At 38.4% G+C, this 20,025-nt stretch overlaps 2 protein-coding genes and 1 non-coding gene across 6 annotated transcripts in view; 1 reads left to right on the plus strand and 2 right to left on the minus strand.

Moving 5' to 3' along the window:
- Positions 1-1,473: 1,473 nt before the first annotated feature.
- Positions 1,474-3,227, minus strand: hoatz (HOATZ cilia and flagella associated protein). The gene has a single exon (XM_087809359.1). It carries the CDS (start codon positions 2,658-2,660, stop codon positions 2,217-2,219), a length of 444 nt encoding a protein of 147 aa, XP_087665485.1. The 5' UTR covers positions 2,661-3,227; the 3' UTR covers positions 1,474-2,216.
- A 451-nt stretch (positions 3,228-3,678) lies between these two features.
- trnas-aga (transfer RNA serine (anticodon AGA)) lies at positions 3,679-3,760 on the minus strand. Its single transcript has one exon. It is a non-coding gene; the product is annotated as a tRNA-Ser (tRNA).
- A 517-nt stretch (positions 3,761-4,277) lies between these two features.
- Positions 4,278-20,025, plus strand: part of LOC148064593 (nucleosome-remodeling factor subunit BPTF-like) — a 29,816-nt gene continuing 14,068 nt past the window's right edge. For 3 of the 4 annotated variants that reach the window (XM_087809940.1, XM_087809942.1, XM_087809943.1), the window contains exons 1-13: positions 4,278-4,990; positions 6,256-7,072; positions 9,172-9,392; positions 9,471-9,605; positions 9,671-9,823; positions 10,122-10,280; positions 10,337-10,407; positions 10,480-10,829; positions 11,694-11,825; positions 11,887-12,016; positions 12,082-12,217; positions 16,901-17,068; positions 17,130-18,138. In XM_087809940.1, coding sequence (XP_087666066.1) covers positions 4,465-4,990; positions 6,256-7,072; positions 9,172-9,392; positions 9,471-9,605; positions 9,671-9,823; positions 10,122-10,280; positions 10,337-10,407; positions 10,480-10,829; positions 11,694-11,825; positions 11,887-12,016; positions 12,082-12,217; positions 16,901-17,068; positions 17,130-18,138 — 4,007 coding nt within the window. In that variant the 5' untranslated portion in view covers positions 4,278-4,464. The remainder of the gene's footprint in view (positions 4,991-6,255; positions 7,073-9,171; positions 9,393-9,470; positions 9,606-9,670; positions 9,824-10,121; positions 10,281-10,336; positions 10,408-10,479; positions 10,830-11,693; positions 11,826-11,886; positions 12,017-12,081; positions 12,218-16,900; positions 17,069-17,129; positions 18,139-20,025) is intronic. The other variant, XM_087809941.1, reaches the window with a different exon arrangement.

A 20,025-nucleotide genomic window follows, 5' to 3' on the forward strand; every position in this document is an offset into this window, starting at 1 on the left:
ATGTAGGACTCTTCATCTGATGTAGGACTCTTCATCTGATGTAGGACTCTACATCTGATGTAGGACTCTTCATCTGATGTAGGACTCTTCATCTGATGTAGGACTCTTCATCTGATGTAGGACTCTTCATCTGATGTAGGACTCTTCATCTGATGTAGGACTCTTCATCTGATGTAGGACTCTACATCTGATGTAGGACTCTTCATCTGATGTAGGACTCTTCATCTGATGTAGGACTCTACATCTGATGTAGGACTCTTCATCTGATGTAGGACTCATCTGCTGATGTCGGACTCTTCATCTGATGTAGGACTCATCTGCTGATGTAGGACTCTTCATCTGATGTAGGACTCTTCATCTGATGTAGGACTCATCTGCTGATGTAGGACTCTTCATCTGATGTAGGACTCTACATCTGATGTAGGACTCGTCATCTGATGTAGGACTCTTCATCTGATGTAGGACTCTTCATCTGATGTAGGACTCTTCATCTGATGTAGGACTCTACATCTGATGTAGGACTCTTCATCTGATGTAGGACTCATCTGCTGATGTAGGACTCTTCATCTGATGTAGGACTCATCTGCTGATGTAGGACTCTTCATCTGATGTAGGACTCTTCATCTGATGTAGGACTCATCTGCTGATGTAGGACTCTTCATCTGATGTAGGACTCTACATCTGATGTAGGACTCTTCATCTGATGTAGGACTCATCTGCTGATGTAGGACTCTTCATCTGATGTAGGACTCTTCATCTGATGTAGGACTCATCTGCTGATGTAGGACTCTTCATCTGATGTAGGACTCTTCATCTGATGTAGGACTCTTCATCTGATGTAGGACTCATCTGCTGATGTAGGACTCTTCATCTCATGTAGGACTCTACATCTGATGTAGGACTCTTCATCTGATGTAGGACTCATCTGCTGATGTAGGACTCATCTGTTGATGTAGGACCCTTCATCTGATATAGGACTCTTCATCTGATGTATGACTCACCCGTTGATGTAGGACTCTTCATCTAATGTATGACTCATCTGCTGATGTAGGACTCTTCATCTGATGTAGGACTCATCTGCTGATGTAGGACTCATCTGTTGATGTAGGACCCTTCATCTAATGTAGGACTCTTTATCTGATGTAGGACTCTTCATCTGATGTAGGACTCATCTGCTGATGTAGGACTCTTCATCTGATGTAGGACTCATGTGCTGATGTAGGAATGTTCGTCTAATGTAGGACTCTTCATCTAATGTAGGACTCATGTGCTGATGTAGGACTCTTCATCTGATGTATGATTCATGTGCTGATGTAGGACTCTTCATCTGATGTAGGACTCTTCTGCTGATGTAGGACCTTCATCTGATGTAGAACTCTTCATCTGATGTAGGACTCATCTGCTGATGTAGGACTCTTCATCTGATGTATGACTCATGTGCTGATGTAGGACTCTTCATCTGATGTAAGTAAGTAAGTTAGTAATTTTTATTTATATAGCGCTTTTCCAGACCAGGGTCACAAAGCGCTTAAACAATCAAAACAATATTCAATAAAGTATATACTTTAAAGATCAAGATAAAACTGATAACACAACAGGAGTTCCAGGAAAGCAAGGAAAAGCCTGAACAAATAAAAATGTCTTGAGATGTTTCTTGAAGGAGTCAGTAGATCATCAAGCGCAAAGAGAAAGAGAAGATCGTTCCAAAGCTTAGGAGCAACAGCCTGGAAGGATTTCTCTCCTCATTGGACTCTCTACCTGATATGGGACTATTCTCCTGATGTGGGACTCACCAACTGGTGTGGGACTCTTCTAGTGATGTGTGGTTCTTGACCTGACAAGAGACTATTCACCTGATTGTGGAATCTTAACTTGATTGAAGACTATTCACCTGGTGTGGGACTCCTGACCAGAGACTCTTCTACTTGTGGGACTCATCATGATGGACTCTGAGGTTTGATACATAAAGGTCACGCTGGGGTCACGCTGAGGTCACCAGAGTTCATGGAGTGCAGCAGCTTCTCATCAATGCTCGTTAGAACTGATGTTATTTGTGGCTTCAAGCTTTGTTTGGTGATCCACGATCTTCTCGTGACGTCAGAGGACGTCACCGTCACTCACTCCTTTAAACCCGACATTATGTTAACACGTCACGCGCTCAATGTACCCGGAGTAAACCCCTCAGATTCTCCAGCAACATTTTTATTCCGAAACCTTCAGTCCAGCCTCCTCACGAGCTCCACGTCCTCCACGGAGCCGTCCGTCTTCTGCACCTCCTCGCCGGACTCGTGGCTTCTGGACCGAACCTTCAGGGACAGCAGCTCCTTCTGGATCCTTCTCTCCCGCTGGCGCCTCAGCAGCGCCAGGATCTCCTTCCTCTGGTCGGCCATGGCGAGGAAGCGCTTCCGCTCCTGCTGGCGCTGCTGCAGCTCCTTCACGCTCAGCGCTTCCGGTTCCGGCCGCGCGGCGGCGGCGGCGGTGCCGGGTCTCTGCGCGCGACACACGGGGAGCCTCTGGCGGACCTCAGCCGCCGACACCAGGCGGGACTCCTGCGGGGGCAGCAGCCACACGGAGCTCCAGAGCCGGCGCGCGTGAGACACGTCGTCCGGGGACGAGCCGTCGAACACGGTGTAGAGACTCTCCAGGTCCTCGGCGGACATGATGGACACCTGTGGCTGCTAGCGTTTGTTTACGCGCGTCGCTATAGAAACCAAGCTACGGCAGCTCGTAGGAAACATTTCACATGGCGCGGTTTGTTCGGATTAACGTTTGACAAACAATATACAACTTTTAGCTTGAAAACCAGGACTTTGTGCTTCTTGTTACATTTAAACAAGAGAAAAACATCTGCTTTGAACGTTGTTTATGTTGAGGAGCAACTTTTCTACGCATATCAAAGACATTTTAGAGAATGAAAGGTCGTTATTAAAAGTAGAATAAACAAAACTTTATTACACAAACATATGATTATTCAAAGACCAAGAAGACAATAAGGTATAGATAGTATTTAATATGGCTTTATTTTGGAAGTATATATAAGTCATACTTATAAGTATATGTTTAAAACTTTGAAGCAATAGTTGTTGTTTTTTAATAATTGAATTAAATAATGGTTATATTCGAATTCGTTTGTTTGTCAAATAGTTGAAAAACGTGTTAATGAAAAAAATGTTTTACACATAGAGTTCGATATTTTCCTTAAAAATAGAATCTCGGAATATTTTTAATTTAATCTGAAAGTTGATTATAGTACCAACATTTTCATACTGAATCCAAAAGAAGAAAAATCTATCTATCTATATATATTTATACATTTTAATTTGAAATGCTTGTGTGTATATATATAATATATATATACATATATTCTTTGAGATTTATACCTTATTGTGATATATTTTATGTGTTTTATTATTTCAAAACCCAGTAAAGAGATTAAACAGTAAGTGATATTATATATATATATATTATACTTTCCCGCGCGGATCATCAATAAATTCATGTATTACCGCAATGAACAGTAGATGGCGCTATTGGATTATTTATTTTAAACATTCTAAATAAAGAAAACATTCTCGTTAAATGTGGATCGTCTCGACTTCGCAAACTGTAATAAATAAATGTATAAAAACATGAGATTTGTTTTTAATTCCAGGTCTGACGGTTGAAAAAAAAAACTTTCGTTGTCGGCAGGATTCGAACCTGCGCGGGAAGATCCCAATGGATTTCTAGTCCATCGCCTTAACCACTCGGCCACGACAACTCATGACGGCGCATCTCAACTGTAGATATAAAAGCCTAAACTTTTACACGCTATGCGATGAACGTAAAGTGCTTGTAATAAATATTTGACTCGAGAATTTGGTGTTTTTTCTTTTAGCAACAACATATATTTGTTTAATCATTTAATAATATCACCGCTGAAGTAAATATTTATTAGAGAAAAATAAATCGCGAAAATCTTAATAGTCGAATAAGAATTATTTGTTTGATGATGATAATAATGAGTAGTTATGTATTAAAAAAATGATATTTATTATTGTTTCAAGTGGAAGAAGATTCAATATTCGAAAACGTCACTTGTTTTTAACGTCTCTATAATTAAAACGATGGATCAAAGTTTCTAAAGTGGCGTAACAAATAATGAGTAAACTCCTCAAAACTAATAATAAAAAGTACAAAATATAAATGAACTCGAACACAAAACTGTTTTTGCCACGGGGGCTGCAGGCGGCGGAGTCACGTGACCGCGCTGCTAGGCCCCGCTGTTTGTTCAACAGAAGAAAGATGGCGTCTCCGTGAGCAGCGAGAGCGGACGCACCGGGCCACAGTTTCCAGACCCCCGTTTTTACGCCGAGAAGACCCCCCTTCTTGCGTCACTGGATCACCGCGCCCCCCCGCACCGCCTCGTGGGGGCCCCTCCATTCTCGCGCCTCCGCGACCCAGTTGTGACCGTAAGAAGATAAGATGCGAGGCAAGAGAGGCAGGCCGCCCGCACCGCCGCCCGCCGAGGAGCCCGCGACCACCCGCGGGCTGAGACCCCGCAGGAACATCAAGCCCCGGGTGAGGGACAGCGGCGACGAGGAGCCGGACAGCCCCGTGCGGGACCCGAGCCACAAGAGGAAGAGAGCCGGAGCCGTCGGCTCGTCGCGGGGCAGAGGACGAGGCAGAGGCGGCAGAGGCAGGGGAGGCAGAGGGGGTCGCGGAGCCAAGAGACCCGCGCCCCACAAGGCGGTGGTCTACGACGACCACGAGAGCGACGAGGACGACGACGCGGTCAGCCTCAGGTCCGAGGAGTTCGCCGAGGAGCCTCCGTCCGAGGAGGAGGAGGAGGAGGAGGAGGAGGCCCTGAAGGAGGACTCGGACGGGCTGGAGGAGGAAGATGTTCTGCGAGCGGACGAGGAGGAGGAAGAAGAGGAGGAGGTGGAGGAGGTGCAGGATGATGCCAGCTCCTGCACCGAGAGCAGCTCCAGGAGTCAGGCCAGCACCGCAGGTACGAGCCCCGGACCCCCGAGCACCGAGAGATGCTCGAGTATGAAGCTGCTGCCTTCAAAATGGAGAGAGAGAGTGAGAGTGAATGAAGGCCCGGCGGGTCCTGCAGGTGAGAGACCAGACCCTCGCACACCTGCAGGACCCGCCGGGTCACCCGAGCCTCAGCAGCACCGGTCCCGGTCCCCGGGCGTGAGCTCCGGACCAGGAGGAGAAGTTAGCTGCTAACATGCTAGCATTAGCAAGTCAATTAGCTGGAATGGAAAGTAAACAAAAGATGTAAACGTTGTTTTACTGAAACCTTTCTCGTCTAGAACTGCGAGTTAAAACATGGAAACTCGTTATTTAATGATATTACATTGAGTTAAACGTTTAATTAATGTCTCTGACTAGCATAGCAGCTCTAGCTGGAGTTTGTTTTTAGCTTAGTTACCGCTAACTATGCTACATGTTGACATGCGACACGTTAACGCTTTTGTTTAATTGAGTTAATATAAACAAGACTCGTTACTATTATAACCGCAGATCTAAGTGAGTATGAATGGATGCAGGTGTGTTTTGTTACTCTGCAGTGGTCAGTACTTGTTCATCATCATCTTTAGGTTTTAAGTTATTACTGATTAACAACCTTTTTTCCTTGAGTGGAACAAATGAAAACTTGAAGCAGTGCATTCAAGCTACATGTATATCTTATTATTGTGTTGTTATCATGTGGAAGAATGAGTCATATTTCCTAATATTAATTAGTTTTAAGGCTGAATATTAATCTACAATACACACGTAGTTTTGTCGATCACTTCTACGACACTTAACGGTAATGAAATGATAATAAACACGTTTCCTCGACTGCTTCGTGAAAACAAATGTTCAAATAAAGAAATGTAAACATGGATAATGAAATACAGGAGGACTTGATTTGAAATAAAGCTCTTTAAGGAGCTTAAACTTAAAATAAGTCTTGACTAAAATGAAGTAGGCCATAGTTTTTATTTATATTCATATAATTGAACATTTTCAACGATAAATTACTTTTTTAAAGCAAATTCTAGATTTTCTTTTCAAATTCAAAGCTGCAAATAATGAAAATGAAAAGCGAAACATGACAAATTCTAGTGCTTTGTAGAAACAAAAGAAACAAAATCAACTCGATCAACGTGTATCGAAATAAATCTAATTTTATAAAAATATATCAACAAAACTCGCCAAGCTTTAGGACGACTCTCAGGTGCGTAATCAAAACTATAACTCGGGTTTTCTCTTCGCCTGCAGGCAGGAGAAGGGGTCGTGCTCCTCGACCCCGCACCCCCATCCTGGAAAACATCCCCCCCCTGGAGCTCCCCGCCACCTCGGAGGACCTCCTGGTGCCCAACGAGGAGCTTCTGAACGCCAACTCCATCTACGAGGTGCTGCGCAACTTCAGCGCGGTGCTCCGGCTCTCGCCCTTCCGCTTCGAGGACTTCTGCGCGGCGCTGACGGGGCAGGAGCAGTGCACGCTGATGGCGGAGATGCACATCTCCCTCCTCAAGGTCATCCTGCGCGAGGAGGACACGTCCAACACCACGTTCGGACCCGCCGACCTGAAGGACAGCGTCAACTCCACGCTGTACTTCATCGACGGCATGACGTGGCCGGAGGTGCTGCGGGCCTACTGCGAGAGCGACAGGGAGAGCCACCACGTCCTGCGCCACCTGGTGGTGGACGAGTATCCGTACGGGCCCCTGGAGTCCAAGATCCGAGTCCTGCAGTTCCTGGTGGATCAGGTTCTCACCACCAACATCGCCCGCGAGGAGCTGATGTCCGACGGCGTCATGCAGTACGACGACCACTGCCGCGTGTGCCACCGCCTGGGCGACCTGCTCTGCTGCGAGACCTGCTCGGCGGTCTACCACCTGGAGTGCGTGCGGCCCCCGCTCACCGAGGTGCCGGAGGACGAGTGGCAGTGCGAGATCTGCGTGGCGCACCAGGTGCCCGGGGTCACGGACTGCGTGGCCGAGGTGCAGAAGAACAAACCTTACATCCGCCAGGAGCCCATCGGGTACGACCGACACCAGAGGAAGTACTGGTTCCTGAACCGAAGGATCATAGTGTGAGTGTGGACTTCTTCATCCTCCTCTGATCATCACATGATGCGTGTCGGGGGGGAAAAACACTTGAGTGCAGAACCAGGCACTTGTTATCTGTCTAATGTCATTACACAGATAACAATAGAGTGACGTGTCTGACCGAGGATGACGTGTGATGTTCAAGATAACAGCATAACAAACGTATCACGTCTCACCTGAACTGTGATCTGGATCAAGATATATATATATATGTATATATATAAGATATTTGTTTATTGATTTTTTTTTTTTTACATAAAACAACCAGTTCAGGTCAACAGTTTAAATGGTTTGATACACAGAGAAGATAAAAAATATGAAAGAAAAAAAATGTCCATCAGAAGAAGAGAAAAAACATTTTTGCAGCTGTAAAAAAAGTATATATATATATATATATATATCCACACACACTCAAACATATAAAGTATATTCATAAAACAATATGAAAAGATGTAATGATACATACTTGTATAATTAACAGAAAAGATAAAAAAGAACTAAAACACAAAATAAAAACAAAACAACAAAAAAAAGAAAGAAAAACACAAACAAAACATTCCTGTTCCGCACACACACACACACACACACACACACCACATCCTGTAGATAATAACATTGTCAATCTAAGCGAGCATTATGATAAACCAGAAATAAAAGGAAAGACCTTCATGAGGTGACGGTCAAGTGACCAGAAAAGGTCCACACATCCTTTTGAACCTGGTGCTGGACCCTCTTAAAGTGTGACGTATTTTTAGTTATTTTTGTTCAAATGTTAAGTTGCTGAGAACTTCTTTCAGCCACGATGTGTGTGATGGAGCTGCTGGTGGTTTCATCTCTTCAAGAACCACGCAAAGGCTACTACATCCTTTTGGTTAGAGGTCGATCAGAAATACCAAATAAAGCAGTTCAAGTATTCGCTCCGATATTTGTCTCAGTGACTTCTAGACCTAAAGATGTTCTCCCATTAAGTATATATTTTAACGAGTATTGTTTTGATTGGTTAAGCGCTTTGTGACCCTGGTCTGGAAAAAGCGATCTATAAATATTACTTACTTACTATCATTTGGACCAGGAAAGGGAATTGACTTGTTTTGTGGATAAGTTGTCGAGTGACTTGTAACAGCAGCTCAACCTCCTTGTCCTCCCGCACCTGCTTTAACTTCTCAATAATATACAAGGAACAGAAAACATTTTTTAAAGTACATGTCTTAAGTGTTTATTTAAAGTTCAGTATTTATTGACTCGCTTTTTGTGTTGATAATGTTTCGTATCTTCTCGCTTCAGTCATCGATGTTAAACATTCGAGTAACAAAAGGGACTTTTATTTTGGGTTTTTAAAGTCGCCCGAGTTAAAGTGTCTATAAAGGCTAATTGCTTTATTAGCATTTTATTAAAAACAATAAATTAATTTAATATTCTTTGGTTTCAACAAAACTGCAAATAGTTAAAATATTCAAGAATCATTTTATTATTCTAACTCAGTACATTTTCAAATGTCATTCATATAAAGAATCCAGTAATGTGTGTGTTTGTGTGTATATATATATATATATATATATATATATATATATATATTTCTCCATGCAACAGGAGTGAAAGTGAAGTTTTTTGAATAATCTTTATATAATGTTTAATGGAAACTAGCTGAAGTAACCGATATAAAATGGTGACGAATATTTAAAAAATGAACGATAAAAATGTAAATTTAATTTAAATGATTAATTGTTTAAGAAGCTTTCATGGAGTTGGTGTCATTTTGTTTGAGCTAAAAAGAAAGACAAGACCTTTAAAACTCGATGAATATTTGAGCTACAAACGTCTTTATTTATTTTTATTATGATGGACAAAAATAAAAAAACGATCTTGGTCCGGACACAGAGCAATGCATTGTGGTCATTTTTGAGTCCAAGAACTGCGTGGTAGGAGCCGTGAGAGAAGCAAACGAACTCCAGCGATACTCTGTTAATACTTTACATTTAGATGAGGACGAGAAAGAAACCGTCGTCGGTGGTTTTGAGGAGCAGAAAAGTGTTTGCTAGATGTTTGAATGGAGATGATTCTAAATGTCACGTCTGCTCTGCAGCGAGGAGGACGGCGAGCACGAGAAGAAGAAGATCTGGTACTACAGCACCAGGAGCCAGCTGGAGGAGCTCTCGTGGTGTCTGGACAAGGAGTACTGGGAGTCGGACCTCTGCGCCACCCTGGAGGAGATGAAGGAGGAAGTCCTCGCGCACATGGACGTCACGGAGGAGCTGACCAGCAGAGCTCGCGGCGGCTCCAAGGCCTACCTCACTGTTGCTAATGGTGAAGATGATGCTCTTGTCTGGTGGAGATCTGATCGTGTGTCTCATCCTCAACTCTGCTCCTTCCTCCTGTTTCCAGAAGAAGTCCAGGTGCGACTGAAGGTCCGGCGAGCAGCCGAGGAGGAGAAGCGGCGGCGAGAAGCGCCTCTGAAGACGGACGCCGGATCCACGCCTGAGGAGACGAAGGCGCTCCAGGCCCAGGAGGCCTCGGCAGGTAGATCAGCCTCCGGTCTTCACCTCGACTTCTGCGGAGAATGACGTTTGATCTCCACCACGCAGAAGCCTCGGCGCCCCCTGCTGACCGGGAGAACCACGACTCGAACGTCGCCTCGGCCGCACAGGAGCCGGATTCGGCCGCGAAGGAGTCGTCCGGGTCACAGCAGGGGTCACAGGGAGGTGAAGGGTCTCCCGCGGAGACACGGCAGGACAGAGGTACTGGCAGAACCTCCAAGGTCGTTCACGGTTGACCCCGAAACGAGCGCCGTGAAGATCAGACTTCACGGCGCTCTCATGCTCTGTGAAGCCACGACCCGCTTCATTTTCTGGGTTTGTGGTTCTTCAGTTGGGAGGTTTCCTGTCAGGAAGTCCCAGGTGTCGCCCGACCTCGTTATCTCGGCACCGAGTGACACGTGTCAATCAAAATGACACACATTTGACGAGAAACAAGTTGTTGATCAGTGATTATAAAACGAAACATGACTCACTCGTCGACTCTTCCTTCCTTTCAAAGTCGAGGACCTGAACCCTGGAGGGGACGGCCAAAGTCCAGAAGACAGACCCGCACAAACCCCGGTCGCCCCGGAGTCCGGCGCCGCCGCGAGGAAGTGCGAGCCGTGTGACCTGCACGACCCGTCCTCGCGCTCCTCCTTCACCAGCCAGGACGGAACAGGTGAGCGACGAGTCCACGGGTCCAGGACCGCCTCTTACCTGTGCTGTGATTGACAGAAGAGTACAACCTGAAGATGAACAAGGGCGGCCCGGAGTCGAACCCACAACCCGCCAGAGGCAGCAAAGAAGTGAGCGCTCGGGTTTCTGGAACCGTCTTCGCCAAGAAAGTCGTCGGTAAAATAATTCCTGGTGTGTTCCAGTCGTCGCCCTCGCGCTCGGACTCCGAGTCCTCGTTCCTCAACCTGTTCCGGCGAGAGGCTCCGGCGCCGCAGGGCCTGTTCAAGCTGGGCCAGGAGGGCAAGTACCGGGTCTACCACAACCAGTACAGCACCAACGTGCTGGCGCTCAACAAGCACCAGCACCGCGAGGACCACGACAAGCGGCGCCACCTGTCGCACAAGTTCAGCCTGACCACGGCCTCCGAGTTCAAGTGGAGCGGCACCGTGTACGGGTCGCGCGGCGTCACCGTCAACACGCTGCGGCTCACCATCACCCAGCTGGAGACCAACGTGCCGCCGCCCTTCATGCACCCCAACTGGGCCTCGCACAGGTACGGGGTCGCGCAGGTGTGTCGGGGTCGCGCACATGTGCATGACTTAACATCACTTATTCATTTGATTGGCTGAGAGTTTGATCCAGTAGCTCTGTGCTCTGTTGGTTTTGTCTGACTGTTGTATATTGAATTTAAAAGACTGAATAAAAAAAAGTATGGAATTAAAACTATATCAAGTAAAAATATATATAAATTAACTTTGAAAATAAATGATAAAAAAACTGACAAATGTTACCTTTCAATGTAAAAATGATTTAATTCAATATTTAAAAAAAACAAAACAAAACAAAAATTTAATGAATTATAACAAACAATTTAGGCATTATTAAATTATTCAAATAAATAAATAAAAATAATAAAATAATAATACAATTAAAGAAACAATTTCACCTATTAATTTTCCTATGAATTATTAAATAAAAACATATTTAACTATTCAATATCCAAATAATTAAATTTAATTATTGAAAAAAAATATTCAAAGTGCAGTGGTGGAGGTCGTTGACCCTGAGATAACACAATGGATACCAAAAATACGTTTGTTTTGAGGCCTCTTGGTCACCTTGACCCTGATACAACACAAAGGATACCAAAAATAGGTTTGTTTCCGGGCCTCTGGGTCACCTTGACCCTAAGATAACAAAAGGGATACCAAAAATAGGTTTGTTTCCGGGCCTCTGGGTCACCTTGACCCTAAGATAACACAAGGGATACCAAAAATGGGTTTGTTTTTGGGCCTCTGGGTCACCTTGACCCTGAGATGAGGGTTAAAAACATTTGAGTTGGAACATTTGAATTGTCAAATGTCATGCGAGAGCCTCGGGTCCGGAGCCGCTGGTGCTGAAGCTTCTCGTCCCGCAGGATCAACTGGAACAAGGCGGTGCAGATGTGCAGCAAGGCGCGGGAGTTCGCCTTGGCTCTGGCCATCCTGGAGTGCGCCATCAAACCCGTGGTCACGCTGGCCGTCTGGAAGGAGTCTCTGGGTCACACCAGGTAAGGGTTCTCCTCTCTCGCCTGGAGGCGGATCATCACCATCCGGTCTCTCTCGGTCCAGGCTTCACCGCATGACCTCCATGGAGCGCGAGGAGAAGGAGAAGGTGAAGAAGCGCGAGAAGAAGCTGGAGGACGAGGAGACGCTGCAGCAGGCCACCTGGGTCAAGTACACCATCCCCATCAAGCACCAGGTAAACCAGACCCGTGTGTGTGCTGAGTGCCCGTGGAAGACTACAGTCTCGTCGCTGGTGTCCAGGTGTGGAAGCAGAAGGGGGAGGAGTACCGGGTGACGGGTTACGGGGGCTGGAGCTGGGTCAGTAAGACCCACGTCCCTCGCTTCGTTCCCCGTCTGCCAGGAAATACCAACGTCAACTACCGCAAAGACCTGGAGGGTTTGTTTATTTTTGTGTTTATAGCTCTCACTTTACTTGTGGACTGTGTTGTTTTATATTTATTGATACTGTGTTTATTATTGTTTTTATTTAATTATCATTGTTGTTTTTGTTATTACTGCTTTTATTGTATTACTATTTACCTATTTATCTTGTTATTATTATATTATTTATTATTGTTTTATTTAAGAATCATTGTTGTTTCTGTTATTACTGCTTTTATTGTATTACTATTTACATATTCATCTTGTTATTTTGATTATATTTTAGTATTTATTATTGTTTGAATAATTGTTTTATTAATACTCAAATAGCCAATCATCATTATTGATTTTATCGTATTATTGTTTTAATATTTTATTTATTTATTATAATATGGTATTTATTATTTTATTTATTATAATATGGTATTCATTGTTTTATTATTTTATTTATCCATTATAATATGGTATTCATTATTGTTTTATTTTATTTATCTATTATAATATGGTATTCATTATGTTTTATTATTTTATTTATCTATTATAATATGGTATTCATTATGTTTTATTATTTTTATTTATCTATTATAATATGGTATTCATTATGTTTTATTATTTTATTTATCTATTATAATATGGTATTCATTATGTTTTATTATTTTATTTTTCTATTATAATATGGTATTCATTATGTTTTATTATTTTATTTATCTATTATAATATGGTATTCATTATGTTTTATTATTTTATTTATCTATTATAATATGGTATTCATTATTGTTTTATTATTTTTATTTACCTATTATAATATGGTATTCATTATGTTTTATTATTTTTATTTATCTATTATAATATGGTATTCATTATGTTTTATTATTTTATTTATCTATTATAATATGGTATTCATTATTGTTTTATTTTATTTATCTATTATAATATGGTATTCATTATGTTTTATTTTATTTATCTATTATAATATGGTATTCATTATGTTTTATTATTTTTATCTATTATAATATGGTATTCATTATGTTTTATTATTTTATTTATCTATTATAATATGGTATTCATTATTGTTTTATTATTTTATTTATCTATTATAATATGGTATTCATTATTGTTTTATTATTTTATTTATCTATTATAATATGGTATTCATTATGTTTTATTATTTTACTTATCTATTATAATATGGTATTCATTATTGTTTTATTATTTTTATTTACTTATTATAATATGGTATTCATTATGTTTTATTATTTTTATTTATCTATTATAATATGGTATTCATTATGTTTTATTATTTTATTTATCTATTATAATATGGTATTCATTATTGTTTTATTATTTTATTTATCTATTATAATATGGTATTCATTATTGTTTTATTATTTTATTTATCTATTATAATATGGTATTCATTATTGTTTTATTATTTTATTTATCTATTATAATATGGTATTCATTATTGTTTTATTATTTTATTTATCTATTATAATATGGTATTCATTATGTTTTATTATTTTACTTATCTATTATAATATGGTATTCATTATTGTTTTATTATTTTTATTTACTTATTATAATATGGTATTCATTATGTTTTATTATTTTTATTTATCTATTATAATATGGTATTCATTATGTTTTATTATTTTATTTATCTATTATAATATGGTATTCATTATGTTTTATTATTTTATTTATCCATTATAATATGGTATTCATTATGTTTTATTATTTTATTTATCTATTATAATATGGTATTCATTATTGTTTTATTATTTTATTTACCTATTATAATATGGTATTCATTATGTTTTATTATTTTATTTATCTATTATAATATGGTATTCATTATTGTTTTATTATTTTATTTTTCCATAATAATATGGTATTCATTATGTTTTATTATTTTATTTATCTATTATAATATGGTATTCATTATTGTATTATTATTTTATTTATCTATTATAATATGGTATTCATTATTGTTTTATTATTTTATTTATCTATTATAATATGGTATTCATTATTGTTTTATTATTTTATTTACCTATTATAATATGGTATTCATTATGTTTTATTATTTTATTTATCCATTATAATATGGTATTCATTATGTTTTATCATTTTATTTATTTATTATAATATGGTATTCATTATTGTTTTATTATTTTATTTATCTATTATAATATGGTATTCATTATTGTTTTATTATTTTATTTATTATAATATGGTATTCATTATTGTTTTATTATTTTATTTATCTATTATAATATGGTATTCATTATTGTTTTATTATTTTATTTATCCAGTATAATATGGTATTCATTATTGTATTATTATTTCATTTATCTATTATAATATGGTATTCATTATTGTTTTATTATTTTATTTATCCAGTATAATATGGTATTCATTATTGTATTATTATTTTATTTATCTATTATAATATGGTATTCTTTATGTTTTATTATTTTATTTATTTATTATAATATGGTATTCATTAATGTTTTATTATTTTATTTATCTATTATAATATGGTATTCATTATTGTTTTATTATTTTATTTATCCAGTATAATATGGTATTCATTATTGTATTATTATTTTATTTATCTATTATAATATGGTATTCATTATTGTATTATTATTTTATTTATCTATTATAATATGGTATTCATTATTGTTTTATTATTTTATTTATCTATTATAATATGGTATTCATTATTGTTTTATTATTTTATTTATCCAGTATAATATGGTATTCATTATTGTATTATTATTTTATTTATCTATTATAATATGGTATTCATTATTGTTTTATTATTTTATTTATCTATTATAATTTGGTATTCATTATGTTTTATTATTTTATTTATTTATTATAATATGGTATTCATTATGTTTTATTATTTTATTTATATATTATAATATGGTATTCATTATTGTTTTATTATTTTATTTATCTATTATAATATGGTATTCATTATTGTTTTATTATTTTATTTATCCAGTATAATATGGTATTCATTATTGTATTATTATTTTATTTATCTATTATAATATGGTATTCATTATTGTTTTATTATTTTATTTATCTATTATAATTTGGTATTCATTATGTTTTATTATTTTATTTATCTATTATAATATGGTATTCATTATTGTTTTATTTATTTATTATAATATGGTATTCATTATTGTTTTGTTATTTTATTTATCTATTATAATATGGTATTCATTATTGTTTTATTATTTTATTTATCTATTATAATATGGTATTCATTATTGTTTCATTATTTTATTTATCTATTATAATATGGTATTCATTATGTTTTATTATTTTATTTATTTATTATAATATGGTATTCATTGTTTTATTATTTTATTTATCCATTAAAATATGGTATTCATTATTGTTTTATTTATCCATTATAATATGGTATTCATTATTGTTTTATTATTTTATTTATCTATTATAATATGGTATTCATTATTTTATTTATCTATTATAATATGGTATTCATTATTGTTTTATTATTTTATTTATCTATTATAATATGGTATTCATTATTGTTTTATTATTTTATTTATCTATTATAATATGGTATTCATTAATGTTTTATTATTTTATTTACCTATTATAATATGGTATTCATTGTTTTATTATTTTATTGATCTATTATAATATGGTATTCATTATGTTTTATTATTTTATTTATCTATTATAATATGGTATTCATTATGTTTTATTATTTTATTTATCTATTATAATATGGTATTCATTGTTTTATTATTTTATTTATTTATTATAATATGGTATTCATTGTTTTATTATTTTATTTATCTATTATAATATGGTATTCATTATGTTTTATTATTTTATTTATCTATTATAATATGGTATTCATTATGTTTTATTATTTTATTTATCTATTATAATATGGTATTCATTATGTTTTATTATTTTATTTATTTATTATAATATGGTATTCATTGTTTTATTATTTTATTTATTATAATATGGTATTCATTGTTTTATTATTTTATTTATTATAATATGGTATTCATTGTTTTATTATTTTATTTATCTATTATAATATGGTATTCATTATTGTTTTATTATTTTATTTATCTATTATAATATGGTATTCATTATGTTTTATTATTTTATTTATTTATTATAATATGGTATTCATTATTGTATTATTATTTTATTTATCTATTATAATATGGTATTCATTATGTTTTATTATTTTATTTATCTATTATAATATGGTATTCATTATTGTTTTATTATTTTATTTATCTATTATAATATGGTATTCATTGTTTTATTATTTTATTTATCTATTATAATATGGTATTCATTATTGTTTTATTATTTTATTTATCTATTATAATATGGTATTCATTATTGTTTTATTATTTTATTTATCTATTATAATATGGTATTCATTGTTTTATTATTTTATTTATCTATTATAATATGGTATTCATTATTGTTTTATTATTTTATTTATTATAATATGGTATTCATTGTTTTATTATTTTATTTATATATTATAATATGGTATTCATTGTTGTTTTTTATCGTTTCTGTTAAAGGAGTTTTTTCATATTTATTAATGTAATTATACCATCTTGTGTGGAAAGAACGATGTCTTATCTTATCGTCAACATGTGTTTGTTCGCAGCTAAAATCAATCGAGAAGCCGAAGCATCAAAAGTCCAGCAGGAGGAGAAAGATCCTCCAGTTAACGGAGAAGACGCGACCAAGAGTCCTGAGGAGAACGGACACGATGAAGAAGGGAAGGATGTGGAGGAGAAGATGGAGACGGACGTCACCGTGGCTTCAGTTGAAGGTTCGACTTTTGAAATGTTCAAACGTGCAGTCTTGTGAGCTCTTCTGACCTCCTCGTGCAGACCGTCTCCCCGTGGACCAGACCTCGTCGCAGAAGGACCAGCAGGAGGAGCCGGCCTCCTCCGCGCTCTTCTCCGACGTGGTCAACGTCAGCGAGGGCTTCCAGCTGCGCACGGCCTACAAGAAGAAGGTGAAGCCCTGCAAGCTGGACGCTCTCCTGGAGCGCCGGGTCAAGCAGTTCACCCTGGAGGAGAAGCAGCGCCTGGAGCGCCTGAGGCAGGCGGCGCTGCAGGTCCGGACCTCCCGGGTGAAGGCGGAGGAGGCCACTCCGGCGGTCAAGAAGGAGGAGAGCGACCCGGTGGTTAAGAAGCTGGACTTCGGTCTGGAGCAGGCGGAGACCCACAAAGAACTCAACGGAGGATCCTTGATCACGAACTGTGTGCCCGAGTCCAAACCGGTGGTCCAGATGGAGGAGGGCTCGAAGAAACGCGGCTTCGAGGAGATGGAGCAGAACCACGCGGAGGGCGATCCGGACAAGACCGGCCTGCAGATGAATGGCGACGCCTCGGACTCCAGGTCGGATCAGGTGAAGGATCCAGTGAAGTCGCTGGTGAATGGGAACGTGGCCCGGAACGACGGGTCCGACGGCGATGGTCCTCCTCCTCTCAAGGTTCCAAAGCTGGAAAACCACTCGCTGGAGAGTGACGGGCCCAAAAGCACCGTGAACCACGACACCAGCTCCAAGTCTATTCCCCGCCCTCCAGACTCTCAGACCCAGAAGACCAGAACCAGCAGCACCATCAGTAAGGAGTACACCACCAAAGACCGAGTCAGCCTCCTCAAGTACTCCAAGTCCAAGAAGTCCCGGTCCGGAACGGCGCTGCCTTCTTACCGCAAGTTTGTCACCAAGAGCAGCAAGAAGAGCATCTTCATCCTCCCCAACGACGACCTGAAGAGGCTCGCCCGGCGGGCCGGCATCAGGGAGGTGCCCATCTTCAGCTACAACGCCAAACCAGCCCCTGATATCTGGCCCTACCCCTCACCCAGACCCACCTTCAGCATCACCTGGAGGTCAGTGAGGTCGTCTCGATGTGTTGTTATGTGTCATGATTCAAGGATACAATATATAGGGATAGTTTAGTAACAAGTATATATGTGTAGTATTGTCCAGTACTTGACTCTGGTGTTGTGATAGTGTAGTAACAAGTATATATGTGTAGTATTGTCCAGTACTTGACTCTGGTGTTGTGATAGTGTAGTAACAAGTATATACAGTGCCTTGCGAAAGTATCCGGCCCCCTTGAACCTTTCAACATTTCGCCACATTTCAGGCTTCAAACATAAAGATATAAAATTTTAATTTTTTGTCAAGAATCAACAACAAGTGGGACCCAATCGTGAAGTGGAACGAAATTTATTGGATAATTTAAACTTTTTTAACAAATAAAAAACTGAAAAGTGGGGCGTGCAATATTATTCGGCCCACTTGCGCTAATACTTTGTAGCGCCACCTTTTGCTGCAATTACAGCTGCAAGTCTCTTGGGGTATGTCTCTATCAGTTTTGCACATCGAGAGACTGGAATTCTTGCCCATTCTTCCTTGCAAAACAGCTCGAGCTCAGTGAGGTTGGATGGAGAGCGTTTGTGAACAGCAGTCTTCAGCTCTTTCCACAGATTCTCGATTGGATTCAGGTCTGGACTTTGACTTGGCCATTCTAACACCTGGATACGTCTATTTGTGAACCATTCCATTGTAGATTTGGCTTTATGTTTTGGATCATTGTCCTGTTGGAAGATAAATCTCCGTCCCAGTCTCAGGTCTTTTGCAGATTCCAACAGGAATTCTTCCAGAATGGTCCTGTATTTGGCTCCATCCATCTTCCCATCAATTTTAGCCATCTTCCCTGTCCCTGCTGAAGAAAAGCAGGCCCAAACCATGATGCTGCCACCACCATGTTTGACAGTGGGGATGGTGTGTTCAGGGTGATGAGCTGTGTTGCTTTTACGCCAAACATATCGTTTTGCATTGTGGCCAAGAAGTTCGATTTTGGTTTCATCTGACCAGAGCACCTTCTTCCACATGTTTGGTGTGTCTCCCAGGTGGCTTGTGGCAAACTTTAAACAAGACTTTTTATGGATATCTTTGAGAAATGGCTTTCTTCTTGCCACTCTTCTATAAAGGCCAGATTTGTGCAGTGCACGACTGATTGTTGTCCTATGGACAGACTCTCCCACCTCAGCTGTAGTTATCTGCAGTTCATCCAGAGTGATCATGGGCCTCTTGGCTGCATCTCTGATCAGTCTTCTCCTTGTTTGAGATGAAAGTTTGGAGGGATGGCCGGGTCTTGGTAGATTTGCAGTGGTCTGATACTCCTTCCATTTCAATAGAATTGCTTGCACAGTGCTCCTTGAGATGTTTAAAGCTTGGGAAATATTTTTGTGTCCAAATCCGGCTTTAAACTTCTCCACAACAGTATCTCGGACCTGCCTGGTGTGTTCCTTTGTCTTCATGGTTCTCTCTGCGCTTTAAACAGAACCCTGAGACTATCAAAGAGCAGGTGCATTTATACGGATACTTGATAACACACAGGTGCATTCTATTTATCATCATCAGTCATTTAGGACAACATTGGATCATTCAAAGATCCTCACTGAACTTCTGGAGTGAGTTTGCTGCACTGAAAGTAAAGGGGCCGAATAATATTGCACGCCCCACTTTTCAGTTTTTTATTTGTTAAAAAAGTTAAAATTATCCAATAAATTTCGTTCCACTTCACGATTGTGTCCCACTTGTTGTTGATTCATGACAAAAAATTAAAATTTTATATCTTTATGTTTGAAGCCTGAAATGTGGCGAAATGTTGAAAGGTTCAAGGGGGCCGAAACTTTCGCAAGGCACTGTATGTGTAGTATTGTCCAGTACTTGACTCTGGTGTTGTGATAGTGTAGTAACAAGTA

The sequence above is a fragment of the Callionymus lyra genome, chromosome 15 (assembly GCF_982586985.1).
Source record: "Callionymus lyra chromosome 15, fCalLyr1.hap1.1, whole genome shotgun sequence".
Classification (NCBI taxonomy): Eukaryota; Metazoa; Chordata; class Actinopteri; order Syngnathiformes; family Callionymidae; genus Callionymus; species Callionymus lyra.